Source organism: Rhinoderma darwinii, chromosome 4, assembly GCF_050947455.1.
Source record: "Rhinoderma darwinii isolate aRhiDar2 chromosome 4, aRhiDar2.hap1, whole genome shotgun sequence".
Taxonomy (NCBI): domain Eukaryota; kingdom Metazoa; phylum Chordata; class Amphibia; order Anura; family Rhinodermatidae; genus Rhinoderma; species Rhinoderma darwinii.
Window position 1 is genome coordinate 185,123,831 of NC_134690.1, and position 16,030 is coordinate 185,139,860.

At 39.6% G+C, this 16,030-nt stretch overlaps 1 protein-coding gene across 14 annotated transcripts in view; it reads right to left on the reverse strand.

Annotated features, from left to right (window-relative positions):
- Positions 1–209: 209 nt before the first annotated feature.
- The window catches only part of DST (dystonin), a 546,107-nt gene continuing 530,286 nt past the window's right edge, over positions 210–16,030 (reverse strand). For 6 of the 14 annotated variants that reach the window (XM_075861968.1, XM_075861963.1, XM_075861970.1 and 3 more), the window contains 9 exons: positions 15,273–15,427; positions 15,086–15,160; positions 13,423–13,440; positions 11,116–11,233; positions 7,062–7,130; positions 4,880–5,073; positions 4,307–4,417; positions 1,895–2,018; positions 210–1,173 (listed from right to left, as the gene is read on the reverse strand). In XM_075861968.1, coding sequence (XP_075718083.1) covers positions 917–1,173; positions 1,895–2,018; positions 4,307–4,417; positions 4,880–5,073; positions 7,062–7,130; positions 11,116–11,233; positions 13,423–13,440; positions 15,086–15,160; positions 15,273–15,427 — 1,121 coding nt within the window. In that variant the 3' untranslated portion in view covers positions 210–916. The remainder of the gene's footprint in view (positions 1,174–1,894; positions 2,019–4,306; positions 4,418–4,879; positions 5,074–7,061; positions 7,131–11,115; positions 11,234–13,422; positions 13,441–15,085; positions 15,161–15,272; positions 15,428–16,030) is intronic. The other 8 variants (XM_075861975.1, XM_075861965.1, XM_075861972.1 and 5 more) reach the window with 5 other exon arrangements.

Below are 16,030 nucleotides of genomic sequence, written 5' to 3' on the forward strand. Positions count from 1 at the left end.
TGTAAAGTATGACATTGAAATGCAGAAGAAATAACTTATTAGGTAAGGAGAAGTGTTTCCAAAACTAAATGACCCCTTTAAACCCTGGCATGGAATACATCGAAAACATTCTTTCTATAATACGTATATTATTTATCATTGTAAGAACTTTTTTCTAAATTCCACATGATGTCGTTTTTGAATATCTACCAAAGAAACAATCACACAAATAGATTTGGACAGGTTTTATTTCATAGATTTTTGCAAGCCAAACTGATTCGATACAAAAGTTGATATAATGTTACCATCCACTCAAGCAAAAGAAAACCGCACATATGCACCAAATGCTATTATTATAACAGTGTTATAGTTCTATTAAGACAGAATCTCACGGACATAATTTAAATAAAAATAATAAAACATAAAATATCGTTTCTGCCGAGTTATTAAATACCTTTCTGTGAGTTCTTTGAACTTAAAACTGGGTAAATAACTGCAGTGTGCATAACTAGGTCCAAGTGAATGGAGATACTGTAGTGTAGTAAGCTTGGTATCTATGTCCAGGTTTTTGCTCTATTATAAATAGTTATGAGGTATTCATAATTGGTAAGTAATGAAGCAGTGTTTGGCATATTGAACGTCCCTCCAGGCTGCGCTTATAAATACATTCAATAACGGTTTCCATTTCTGTACTTCACGCAACTGTGACGTTAGTTTCATTAAATATCCCTCCAGCATTTCCAAACTATAAGACAAACAAATGTTTTCTTCTGATAAAAATATGTGTAAAAAAACAAGACAAACACACATTTAAGGCCATCTGCAGGGTTAAAATCAAACATTTGCAATATTCCACAAGAATTTCTACATAATATTTTACACCTTACAAACTTAAATAGGCAATACACAAAGAAAAATCTCTCCAAAGCTTGGCGCCCTATCTTTTTGAAGATTTCGTTGCTAGTTTGCTGATCGGCGTCCGCCGTTGTGGTGTGGGAATTTTGGTTGGTTTGCCTGTTGAAGATCGTGAACTTGCTCGTGGAGAGGGTCTGCTGCTGACATGAACAGTCTCAGACATATCGGAATATATAGATTGGATTTCTGAAATATCGAAATCAGAGGCATCGCTGCCCCGTCGGCTACTTGACCTGCTTCCGGCCTTGCTTCCAGCTCGGCTTGGAGTTTTCCGATAATCTGGCAAACAAATAACAATTGTACCAATATAATAAAATATAAATGAGTGACATTAGAATACCTAAATTTTTCTAATATCAATATAATACTTGCATCAGGTAAATCCCAAATAATATTAATTTCCTCTACTCCTATTAGGGCCTGTTCACATCACGTTTGCGCATCCTGTTAGGATGTATGTTTAGTTTTGTTTTTGTTTTTTTGTGTTTTCTTTTATCTTGTACAATTAGGCCTTTATATGATAAATGTCCATGTATCCAGTATCTGTTGCATTCTGCTTTTAAACATCCTTTTTTGTTTAGAAAATGTAATGTGAATACAGTCTTATATGCACACAGTCCGCAGCTGCTTAGTTTAGTGGGTGTTATTCAAGAAGCTCCAGCCAGATGTCATCCTAATCTACTGCAAGACTAAACATATTAGGTGGATGCTCTGAGAGGGAATCAGAAGGACAGGAGGGGGCGCCATAACAAGTATGTAACAGCAATATCTAGACACAGGAGCATTTCTTTTTATTTTTTTTAAATGATTCCAATTGAAAAATGTTTATGTTTTGCGTGATGTAACAGAGAAATGTAATATTTAACTGTGGATCAACCCCTTTAATGGATGAAGCAAATATGCAACACTACTGACCTTCACCTGCAGTATATAGTTCTAGGCTGCTACTAGGGTATGTATCTTGTAATTCTAACTAATAGTCTATTGTTTAATGCTTTACCTGCAAACTGTGTTCTGACTTTGGATGCTGCCGTAGTCAATAATCCACTGTCCTCTGTAGAATGGAATCCTTTTCCGGACAGGTATCCTGGAAGTCTTAATTTGCTGCCCTGGATAGGAGTTCCCTGTATAAGATAAGCAGAATGTTTAATGCAAAAACAACCAGCGGTTGCTAAAGCCTCATGCACACTTCCATGGATCCGTGTGTCCGTGATTGAAACCATGTGCTTCCCGTGTGTACTCCGTGTACATTTCCGTGTTTCAGTTTCCGAGAGGAAACTGAAACCCGTTCACACTATGTACACGATATTGTGAGCGCCGCACATGCTATTCCCTGTCCAACGGTACTCACTGTCCAGGGTGCTGAAAGAGTTACTGCCGATAAGTGCAGCCCTTTAACTCTTTCAGCACGCTGGACAGAGACTACCCCTGGACAGGGAAAATCATGTGCGGAGATCACAATATAGATTAATGGTTCATTTAAAAAAACCTGCAACAAAAAAAAAGTTACTACTTACCCAGAACTCCCTGCTTGCCTGCTTCTTCCTCAAGTCCGGCCTCCTGAGATGACGTTTCAGACCATGTGACCGCTGCAGCCAATCACAGGCTGCAGCGGTCAAATGGTCTGCCGCGTCATCCAGGGAGGTCGGACTGTATGTCAGAAGAGGGACGCGTCACCAAGACAACGACCGGGGTACGTATGAACTTATTTTTCTTAATATCGCAGTGTTCCAGCACTGATCAGCAGCCTCTTGTCAGAGCTGATAGAGAGAAGGGGCTGCCGATTAGCGCAGTGCGAATTCTGTCTCTATGTGTACCTTTGCCTGCCCGGCCGTTGCTAAGCAACGGCTCCGTCACACACGGATGCCTTCCGTGTGCCTTCCGTTTTTGTTGACGGCCCCATTGACTTGCATGGGCCTCACGGTCACGAAATGTCGGACCAAAGTAGGACATGCTCTACTTTGGTCGGAACGGAGCAACGGGATCATCAAAAAAACTGAAGTGTGCATGGCCCCATTGAAATGAATGGGTCAGGGTGCTAGCCGCATGAAAAACGGCTAGCACCCTGAAGAAAAAGACTGAAGTGGGCATGAAGCCTAACAAGGGAGGTAACTAGGGTCTTCTCTTGCCTTTAGGACACGCACGTGTAAACCAAAAGAATATGACCTTGAAACCTGGACAGACAGACACAACTCTGTGAAATTCTCTATGAAAAAGTGCAAGTATTCTCTGAAAACAGTTATTTTATAGAATCACCCTTCTCTTCTGTCTGAAGCTTCCTAATGACTAATAACTGCTTAAAAGAAACACTTTCACGCTGTATTTTTTGTGTCTCGCACAGACTATGATCATTTCTTAACTTCCTTTCTCTGGTACATTTGTCAAGATTTTTGGTTTACCTCTAACCTGTAAGAAGCAGCAAACAATGATCTATGTCTACGTCTGGTTCACCAAACAGAACAGTAAATTCTTTGTTAAATTTGGTGTTTTTGCAACAATTTTCTTGGTCTTGAGTCCCTCAATGCATCTGTAGTTGCATCAGTAGATAAATGAGATGACCTAAGCTGATCATTGCTCCTGATCTTTGCTGCTTTCTATTTTTTTTAAAAATAAAAATGTCAGTCATTGTGATTGGTGCAACTTTCTCATTACTTTTTATTAAAAATTATTTTAACTTTTTGAGATACTGCTGCTTTGTATTCCGTATACATATCAGCTGTATCGTGCGCTGAGACCTGAATCCGTCAGTTCCACGGGACTGAAGGGTTCATTGACAGCGGGTCCTGTGTGTTTCTAATACGCAGGCTCCACCTGTTATCGATCAAATCTAAGTCATCTCTAACCTGTGACTCTCGATCTGTTGAATAACTACAGCTCTCAGCATACCCTGACAGCAACAGGCTGTGAGTGCATGGTGGGAATTGTAGTTATGCAACAGCTGACAGGTTGAAGACTGCTGGTTTATGAAGATGCAGAGAACCCATCCACATTATGCAACTGAAAAAGTAGTGCAGAGAGCAGATGACTTGTTCAAGATAATCTCCAAACTGAACATTGTTTAGATTGCAAAATGACCATAAAACTGATTAAAAAAATGTATAATTAAATGTAGATAGATAAGAATATCATGCATTAGATTTGATAATTAACTGTAATGGAAAACTATTAATACAGATTAAACAGATAGACAGTAGTAGTGAATCTCAAAAATGATGAAGTAGATGTGGGAAGAGGTGAATCTCAATTATTAATATAAAGTAGAATGTGGGATAGGAATAAATATTGGTACTTGAGCATCAGTTAAACAGGGTGTTAACGTGCAGGTAGACCTTTCAGTGATGACAGCGGTTAGTGAGCAGCACAGTTGTGATCGGTGGAGATTACACAACTGGGCGCCCTGTATGTACTATACCTCTTCAGATGACAGTCTTTGATCTGGGGACTCAGGGCTCTTACAAGGACTTGTTGTTTTGCTGTTTGTCAACCAAGGTTTACCATAATTGCGTGTTTTATGGAGGGGTGTCTGTGTGAAACAACGGCATATCAATTTAAGTAATGTCACTGAGGGCAGTGGTGGAGCAGAGGTTGCACTGTTGTATTACGATGACCGTCTGAACCACGGCTCGCGGCCATTTGTCTCGCAATTTTGTAGTACGTATGAAAAATGAACTACTATACAGTAGTATGAACACTATACACTTTATGAGTCCTTAGGATAATTGCCAGGATAGATTCACAGTGCCACAGTCTCCCACCATTTACTGTATGTGTTATATCTTATTACATCATGACTGTAAGTCAGATAAAAAAATCTGTTTTCTCAGTATCACCAAATACTAAAATAAATCCATATAAATACTATTAGTGTCGGGCCCCAGAAATACAATCTGTGTGTCTAAATGGCCATTTTTGAAGGCAATGTAAGTGCAGGTGGAAGGGTTTATATTTCGATATGCACGATGCATTGAACAAAAGAAACATTTACCTTGGGACTGCTAATACCCGTGACTTGTGACGGACTAGCTTGAACATTTGGACTTGAGCTGGATCTGTTGGGAGATGCACCTCTTGAAGATGGTCTTGACCTTCGACCCTTAGGCCGGAAAGGAGTCATGCTTTGACTAATGCCCTCCGGTAACATAAACTTTTCTCGTAACTCTACATTTGTTCTTCCTTTAGCTGCAAATTAAAAAGTATTAGTCCTGTACTTTACCGAAAAATCAACATGCTGTGATGCAAACCATAATATAAAAAGTCATTACTTTAGGAGCATGGGAACACAGCTACAATAACTAAAGCAAGCTGAAATATAAACTTTCACTGTTCACATAATACAAGAACACATTCACAGTAAGAATGAAAGGAAAATGATATGTCACCGTCATATATTGCTCTGTCTAAAAATGGAATCTAGGTTTATATTTTAAGTCTTGAAAGAGTTCTACAGTTTAATGTAAAAAATGAGGGGCTTACACCTTAATATGCACTGGGTTAAAATCTGGTCCCCAAGGGGTGATCCTGGTTTGCAGAGGTATTCTTTACATGTCACTGATTCAGATCGGTGATGTGTGTTGATAAAATATGTGGGTTACGTCCTCTGACCACTTTACACAGTTAAAGGGGTTTTCCGAGTTAAAACTTTTATGTGTTAGTGCTTTTAACGTGGGAATGTGCTTACATTTGTAATGTACTTACAGCCTCATGCTGTAGATATATGTCCGATAAACACAGCGGCCAGAGATTGACGTCACCAGTCATGTGGCCCACTGCAGCATCGGGAAACGGGGGCCAACTTTGAAACTTAAGTACATTACAAATGTAAGCACATTCCCAAGTTAAAAGCACTAACACATAAAAGTTTTAACTCGGAAAACCCCTTTAAGAACATATAGCGACACATAGTCAACTGGATGGTCAAGTGACAAAGTAATAACCACCTAAATGGAGTCACAGCCCTGGGATAAGCTCTAGAGATCACATTTAACACTATGCATATTAAAAAGGGCAAGCATTGCATGCGCTCTGTTATATTGTGCCCTACAGACAATAAGGAACCCCTTTTAATTAACATTTTTGTATAGAATTTGGAATTTGATAAAATGAATATGAATACTTTAAACCGAAAAATATTGGGACTATAATTCTCACAAGTCCTATTCTAAATAATACAGAAGTCTATTTATGCTTCTTACCGTTGGCTCGGCAACTCTACTGCCCAACGTGCTGTATCTCTCCATGTCCAATGTAAGATTGGACGTAATTATAGTGACATATTAAATAATAAGGTAACAGAAAAGATTTTAATGGGTTATATTTGATTTGAAAAAATATTGATGGTTTCCTCCAGAAACAGTGCCATTTTCCATGGGCTGTAACGGGTATTGCAGCCCAACCCCATTTACTTGAAAAGCCCATGGAAAAAAGTGGTGCTTTTACTGGAACATAAAAGCCATATTTTTCTAATTTTATACAAACCCTTTACCACAGGTGTAACAGCCTTTAAAGCCAGCAATATATTGTTACAAGTAAAAGGTAAAAAGGAGGAAATTATACTGGTTTAAAACTGTAACACCTTGGCACGGAGGATAGTGGTGCTTTCTATCCTAGTGCAGATAGAAAATCCCTCCAAAGCTAATGTTTTGTAATGCCACCCTGACCCTAGAATGCATGTTCATTGATACCAGATTCAAGGAGTTTTACTGATGAAAGGAAAGTGGGGTATTACATAACATTTCAAGTTCTTGGTGGAGTTCTTCTTTAAAGCTGAGCCATTAACATTAACTGTTGATGATTCTTTTGGACATACAGGTTTTAGCAGGTTTATTTCCTTTTAGTGTACTCCTGAGCATAAATCCATAATAAAATCTAAAACCATTGTTGATATGTCCAAACACAAACTAATCTGAGACAAAACCACAGCATGCAATATATGACACTCATATCTACTAAATGTGAACACATATGATGGCTCTGGATATTGACCTCACCATGCATGTTAACCACAGCAATGTCCAAACCTTACAAGTTGGTTCCGAGACTACAAAATGAAGATTAAAAAAACACCATGCACTACTCACAAAATAAAAGAAGATGACATAAACATAACAAAGCAAGTGAAAAGAAAGAGTGAAGATGAAAAAAAATGAAAGAGGGAGATATTTGCCAACCTATAAGAGGCTGAGTAGTAATTGAAGAGTTTGATTCCGAACGTAACATTTTACTTCCATGATGATGAACTAGGAAAAAATGACAGAATACCAGTCAAGTAAAATAAAGGAGGATATTTAGTAAGAAAGGAAAAGTAGTAAAGTACTGCCATAAGTGAAAAGATATAATTAAAATAGAAATAAAAATACAAGGAATACACAAAACATCAAAGAGCCGATCAGGGCCGGCCTTAGGGGTGTGCGAGCGCATAGGGCGCTGCCCCCTCCAAGCATGTATGGGGTGCCACTGGGCTCTGCCTCTACTTTGTGCTCTTCTCTTAGTTACGCACACAGAGTAACAAAAGAAGAGGAGGAAGCTCCGCCCACAGCCCGCCCCGCACAAAGCCTGTGATCCTGTCAGCAAGGAGAGATGGTGAGTATTTATGTGTGCCTGTGTGTATACAGTATGTGTCTCTGTGTGTGTATACAGTATGTGTCTCTGTGTTTGTATGTGTATTTGTTACAGTGTGCATGTGTGTGTGTGCGTGTGTGTGTCTGTGTGTGTGTCTGCATGTGTTTATGTCTCTGTAAAAGTGTATGTTCAATATTAAAATAGAACGGATAAAACAAAGATATATTTGCTGCCTCCTATACACCCTGCTGCCCCTATATAACCTACTGCCCCCTATATATCCTGCTGCCCTTTATATAACCTGTTGCCTCCTGTATACCCTGCTGGCCCTTATATACCCTGTTTCCCCTATATACCCTGTTGCCCCCTATATATCCTGCAGCCCCTTATATACTCTGCTGCCTCCTATATACCCTGCTGCCTCCTATATAACCTGCTGCCCCTATATACCCTGCTTCCCCTATATAACCTGCTGCCCCTATATACCCTGCTGCCCCCTATATACCCTGCTGCCCCTATATACCCTGCTGCTACCTATATAGCCTGTGGTCCCTTATATACCCTGCTGCCCCTATATACCTTGCTGCACCTTATATACCCTGCTGCCCCTATATACCCTGCTGCCCTTTATATACTCTGCTGACCCTTTTATACCATTCCCCCTTTATACCCTGCTGCCCCTTTTGTACCCTCTTCCCCTTTATACCCTGCTGCCCCTTATATACCCTGCTGCTCCTTATATACTCTGCTGCCCCTTATAAACCCTGCTGCCCCTTATATACGCTGCTGCCCCTTATATACGCTGTTGCCCTTATATATATATATATGCCTGTGTGTGTGTGTGTGTGTTTATATGTGTCTGTGGGTATAGTTATCATCTACGACATTATCTGTACTCAGAGAGTTATCACTGTGTTATCAGCGGTGTTACATAGGACTGCAGGTAACATCTACGACATTATCTGTACTCATAGAGTTATTACTGTCTTATCAGCGGTGTTACATAGGACTGCAGGTAACATTTACTGCATTATCTGTATTCAGAGCATTATCACTGTGTGTTATATGTGGTGTTACATAGGACCGCAGGTAACATCGACTACATTATCTGTACTCAGAGAGTTATCACTATGTTATCAGTGGTGTTACATAGGACTGCAGGTAATATCTATGACATTATCTGTACTCAGAGAGTTATCACTGTGTTATCAGCGGTGTTACATAGGACTGCAGGTAACACTACTACATTATCTGAACTCATTTATTACTGTGTGTTATCAGCGGTGTTACATAGGGCTGCACGTGAAATCTCCAACATTATTTGTACTCAGAGAGTTATCACTGTGTGTTATCTGTGGTGTTACATAGGACTGCATGTGAAATTTACTACAATATCTGTACTGGGTATATATGGGTCTGTTTGTGAATGTGTCTTTGTGCTTGTATATATGTGCCTTTTATGTATTTGTATAGGTTCCTGTCTGTGTATTTATCTGCCGGTGTGTGTGTGTGTGTGTGTGTGTGTGTGTGTGTGTGTGTGTATGTGTGTGTGTATGTGTGTGTCTGTACGTCTATATATTTGCCTGTATATCTAAATGTCTGTCTTTATGTATGTACAGTATATATGTTCAAGTATGTGCGTGTCTATATTATATATTATATAATATATTAGTCTTTATATATTCTATTATATAACATATTAAATGTTGGTTTGTGTAGGGAGCGGCAATAGAGAGTCCCGCACAGGGCGCCATCCAACCGGCCCTGGAGCCAATACATCTTTGATCTGTCCGTACACATCTCCAAAATAGTCCACTGGGTTCCTATGTTGATCTGCTTCTTCTATAAAATATAGCTTAAAAAAACTATCCATTCCTTAATCATGTCTACAATATTTAATATTGTTTTTCAAGGCAACTTGTCACCAGGTCTGGCTTCCTTGAGATTATTACACTAACAAGTAGACAAAACTGCCCCCATTAAATGATAACCACAACCAAAAAAGATAGAGTAATATAAATATAATATACTGAATTTATTTATTAGAGCTGACGCTATGTAGATGCATTGCCGGGCACAAAATATGTGTTGAAAAGTTGCTTTTGATGCCGGGGGGGGGGGCAGTAAAAGTGAACCTTTTTATGACTAATGGAAAACTGTTTATCATACGTGCGTTTTCTGGGTTCTTAGTAAAGACTACACTCATAGCATCTACTTCACTACTACCATAAAAAAATCATGTGGAGCAATGAAGGGGTACAATGTCTGCATAGGAGAAAATTTTACATATTTGGGGATATCTTTTTGTTTTTTGTATATTGTCTGATACTAAAGAGGGTCCAATTAGCAAAAAATATTGCAATGCTTGTTGAATTGTGGTAAAATTTACTATTTTATGGCCAACTATACAGATGTAATAACTGTATGGCCTCATGCACACGACCATAGCCATGTGCACGGCTGTGATTTTCGGGTCGGCCGGCCACGGAGTGTCAGCCGCGAGCCGCCCGCAAATCGCGGGCTGTGCACATGGCCGCGGCCATTATTTTCAACCAACGGTCGTGTGCATGGCCCCATAGGAATGAATGGGGCCGCAATTCTCCCTTGGATTTTTGGGGGAATTGCGGCCGCAAAAGCACGTTCGGGGCCTAAGAGACCTGTCTAATAAATACATTAAATGAAAATGATAAATGCAGACAACTTATCTCCATGCTATGTAACTATAGCCCAGGCTTTCAGTAAATAAACACTGTTACATAGTATGGATTCAAACACCAGTTAGGCTATGTTCACACAGGGCGGATATGCTGCGTAAAACTACATCAAATTGTGGTGCAGTTTTGTGGCCGGAATGTCCGCTGCGGAAAACTGCGGTACAAAAAAAACCTATACTTACCTGTAGTCATGGCGACGTATACCTCTGACGTCCTGCAAGCAAACCTCCTGGGATGATGTTTCATCCTATGTGACCGCTGTAGCCTGTGATTAGCTTCAGCAGTCACATGGGATGAAACATCATCCCTGGAGGCCGGGCTGGACGCATAAGCAGAGATCTGGATAAATATAATCTTTTTTTTCTGAGTTGTAATAATCGCAACATCTGCTATTTGTTGCGGGCTTCATCTCCCCATTGAATTCAATGGGGAAAACCCGCAAAAGAAAACCAACGTTTCCGCAGCATAAATTGACATGCTGCAGATTAAAAAAATGCACTGCAGGTCAATTTATGAACATTTTTTTGGGCAGATTTTTTACACAGCGCGCGGATGAGATTTGTTCAAGTGTCATCCGCTGTGCTGCTACTGGACTATGCTGCGGATTTTCCACAATGAAATATGTTGTGGAAAATCAGTATTTACGCTACGTGTAGACATACCCTTACTGCTGAAAAATGTCTAACTGATGAAGTGTGCAGTCTATGTGTACAATCTAAAACTGTCCTAATTCACAGTAGCAAACAGTAAGTAAACAAAAGGTTCGTTAAAAAGTGTTCATGTTGTAAACAATTGAACTAAGATTGAAAACTGTTATTTTAAATAAACACATTCAAATTAAATAAATTTGTCGTTATATATCAATATAATAAAATATAACATATATAAAAAATTAAATATGTTGCATGAAAAAACTATTTTTTTGCAGTGGTGTTTTGTTTCTGCTTACCTCTACATGGATCATTTTTCACTAGGAATTCATCCAGTGCCATCCAACCACCACCTACACGAACCATCACTGTGCTCCTCAAAATGCGGACAAGGCGAAGTTGCTGGGAGTCACCAAACTTAGAAAAGATGCAACAAGAAAAAATGAAACAACTGAACTACATATAATGTAATATACATGCGGGAAATGTTGATTCAAAACGTATTAGTCATTCAGAGTTAAAGTGTACTGAATCTGTGTAGATCTGAGAACACCCATGCAACACCAAAGGGAAGACAGCAACGTAGCCAGTCAGTAACATTTTATCCTCATATTATTATTATTTCAATATTATTTACAATACTTACCAAATAAAAGCCGGAATAGCCTGTCAAAATTATCATACTAAAACCCTAATCACTAAGCAAAAACAGGGAGACCCAAGTACACAACTAGCCACAGCAACCATCATTGTGCAGTAACCATCAATGCCAGAAATGATCGTTACAATTTGATCGCTTACCTTTCTATATACCAACACATATGAAGTATACCTATGAACTCTGCAAATCTATTTCATTTTCCATTTCTAGTTAAAAGTATGTTTATCCATATCTGCAAACTTGTGGATGAACATGGCTATAGTACAGGAGCATTAACTCGTAAATTACACAGTAATACATTTTTCTTGAACCTAACCACAATGACCTTGGCAACATCACCCTCCTCATACAGCATCATGCTATATAACCGAAATATGGGAACCTGTGGCTTTACTTCCTAGGCTATGGTTACAAGCAGCGGATGTACCAAAGAATAGTACAATACATGTGAATGGGGTTGAAATCTGCTTCAAAATTTGTGCCGTGGCTTTAAGGCCACTCCTGAACATAGCTCTGAAGTCCACGTGTTAACAGGCTATAAACCACCACTGTTTCTGCAGGCCTGAAATGTAATGAGCCAACATCTTCTCTAAATCTATTACAGTACACAAACATACAACGAAAAAGGGTTTGGGGGCAATAATGTGCATGAGACATTTATACAAAAAGCAAAAATTTGGCGCACAAGGTTGGGGATGTGGTTGTTGTGGTTACTGGATAATGTGGTTGCATGCGTTAACAACAATGATAAGCTGAGCATAGGGCTTAACTTTCTAGCCACTGCCTCAAGGGACTATTATACCGGACACCGTGACTGTAAAGCAGTATTTCCCATGCTTGACTATATACAGTACTGGAATCTGCAGTAATATCGTGGACATGGTGTATTATCCTCGGGATATAATGTATATACAGGTTGAGGGAGGGGATGTGTAACCTATTTGGCTACTATGTTGTACATAGCCCTGCTCGGGGTGACCATATTTGAGACATGATTGGCATGGAGATATCATGCTGGGCATGGGGCAGGTACATACATAAAGTATAACATATAAAGTTGTGTTGGTTAATATGTTTTCTATAGATTACACTTTGTGGTGGATATAATTATATGGCTGGACACAAATCGTTACTAGTTGATCATCTGATGTCAAGTTCATTTGTCATGCATCATGCTAAGCATTTCAAGTTTACTGCCTGACAAAACCAATACGTGCCATCTAAACCCCCAACATCTAGGATCAAATCACTGTCCCACCATGGAGGAGAAGCTGGAAATATGCACTGATGTGCATATAATGCAGATTTACTAGTGGAACTATCCTATGGCTAAATAACTCATAATCACCAGTAAGGCATCATGCACACGATCGGGCCCGCAAACTACGGATCCTAGTGTCCGTATACTAAGGCCGTGTTGTTTCCGTGTCTCATCCGTATTTTGCGTTCCGCACCCATAGGCAGGTTACGTGATTGGATCTCCCAGGCGTTTACTAGCAACTTATCCACAAAATGTGGACCGCACACAGATGGCTTCCGTGTGCTGCCCGTTATTTTTGTGTACCTATATACTTGAATGGCGTCACGAGTTCACAAACACAAATAGGGATAGGGCATGTTATAGAATTTGCGGAATGGATCAACAGATCCGTAAAAAACACTGATGTGCGCATGGGCCCATAGAAATGAATGGGTCAGTGTGCTAACCGCAAAAAATATGAAGAGCACATTAAAGAAAAATACGGTCGTGTGAATGAGCCCTAAAGGACAGTGCTACAAAATGTTTGAATTGAGTCGTGTCATAGACTAGTAAAGACCCTTCACCAAAGCAACAATGGATTATATAAAGCAGAAGACAATGGAAGTGTAAGTTATGGCCGGGTGACAGGGATCGCAAGCTTAGATGACCATGTATACATATTGAAAATATTTCACTGGTTTATACCTGATTTCCCAGGAAGAACTGATTGCAAAGACAAAATGGAGAGAAAATAACATTAGTGTACAAAAATCTTTTTTCTATTTATTCTTAAATGAATAATAATAATCTAGAATAGCAATGTAACTATGATATAAAGAGTGCTGCGACCCATAGCAATCAATATTACATTACATTAATAAAAATGACATCAGCTTCTAACTCCTAAATGTCAGTAAGAAAATAGTAGTTCGAGTCCGTCAACCTACTCTCTTTAATGTCAATGAAAATGTTTCTTAGGCATCATTTAGACGAGCGTAATATACGTGCGTGAGACGCACGTGCTTTTCACGCGTGTCGTACGCACCTATATTAGGCTATGGGGCAGGGCAGACAGTCCGTGAGTTTTGCGCAGCGTGAGTGCGCTGCGTAAAACTCACGATATGTTCTATATTTCTGCGTTTTTTGCGTATCACGCACCCATTGAAGTCAATGGGTGCGTACAAACCATTCAGGTCGCATGGAAGCACTTCTGTGCGAACTGCGTGGTTCGCGCAACAGCTGTCATTCTCTGAATGTAAACAGAAAAGCACCACGTGCTTTTCTGTTTACAAACATTAAAACGGAGTGTCAAAATGATGGCGGCTGCGCGAAAATCTCGCAGCCGCGCATCATACACTGATGACACACGCAGCTGTTAAGTGCCTTTTGCGCATGCAAAACGCAGCGTTTTTTGCGTGCGCAAAACGCACACGCTCGTGTAAATCAGGCCTTAAAGAGGCTCTGTCACCAGATTTTGCAACCCCTATCTGCTATTGCAGCAGATAGGCGCTGCAATGTAGATTACAGTAACGTTTTTATTTAAAAAAAACGAGCATTTTTGGCCAAGTTATGACCATTTTTGTAGTTATGCAAATGAGGCTTGCAAAAGTCCAAGTGGGTGTGTTTAAAAGTAAAAGTCCAAGTGGGCGTGTATTATGTGCGTACATCGGGGCGTTTTTAATACTTTCACTAGCTGGGCGCTCTGATGAGAAGTAACATCCTCTTCTCTTCAGAACGCCCAGCTTGTGACAGTGCAGATCTGTGACGTCACTCACAGGTCCTGCATCGTGACGGCCACATCGGCACCAGAGGCTACAGTTGATTCTGCAGCAGCATCAGCGTTTGCAGGTAAGTCGATCTTACCTGCAAACGCTGATGCTGCTGCAGAATCAACTGTAGCCTCTGGTGCCGATGTGGCCGTCACGATGCAGGACCTGTGAGTGACGTCACAGATCTGCACTGTCAGAAGCTGGGCGTTCTGAAGAGAAGAGGATGTTACTTCTCTTCACAGCGCCCAGCTAGTAAAAGTATTAAAAACGCCCCGATGTACGCACATAATACACGCCCACTTGGACTTTTACTTTTAAACACACCCACTTGGACTTTTGCAAGCCTCATTTGCATAATTACAAAAATGGTCATAACTTGGCCAAAAATGCTCGTTTTTTTAAAATAAAAACGTTACTGTAATCTACATTGCAGCGCCTATCTGCTGCAATAGCAGATAGGGGTTGCAAAATCTGGTGACAGAGCCTCTTTAATGCCACTAGACAAAAATTCTAAGATCTATTAATACAATCCCCATAAATGGTCAAAGTTTTCCAACAATACATAAGTCAATTGCATCATTACTGATGCTTTTACTTACCCTATACTTGTTTTCCCCAATTTGTTCCACTTGAAAACGTTTGGCGCACTTGCATTTCGCTACTTGTCGTGTAACCTGAAAAAAAGTAATTGCAATACATTTCTTGTTGAAATAAACAGATCACTTTATTGTGAGGTGAAGGAATTCACTAGTTAATGAAGCAGTATATATATTATGAATGAAATACCTCATCTTCAATCTTGTCAGCATCGGTTACAGGTTTGTATGCATCTTTATTGGGGTGAAGGGCGGCCACAAACTCATAATAGTCAATGTAGCCATCACCATCCCGATCAAAGATGTCCGCTACAGCGCTCATTTCCAGGCGACTGGTAGGGAATTCTAGAAAAAAAAATGGGCAGCAAAGCATTAACAAACATGCTGCAAAACATTTCACGCCATTTATAATCTACTATGAGAATGGTAAGGACAGGATTATAGAAAGCCTCTGCTAAAATTAGACTTTTATAGACACCAAGTACAACATAATGCACTACAGGTTATATATGAATTCTTTACAAATTGTTATTACTACCAATGGATGCCATTTCTACAACATAATGTTGGAACAACTACAACATCTTTAGCAGGGAACAGTAATCCAATAATACAGAAAATGACATTACAGAAGAGGATGACATCAAAGTTCTGCGCACTGGAGAACTGTTATATAGTTATCAAGTCTATTCCTATGTCACTAAATAGGATTGCATAAATGACAGTGACTATTTTATGCTAAACTAATGGAATGATCAATCTGATGAGAAATTAATTCCATAATCTGACGTCAATAGTGTAAAGTAATAACAAAAAATATATATTATGGAGGAAAAGTCATTACGCTACCATGTTATGTGAAATAAACACACTGGGGGAGATTTATTAATACCGTCTTAAAGGTAGATAGCATAAAACTAGATGAGACAGGAACAAACGGTGCCAAAT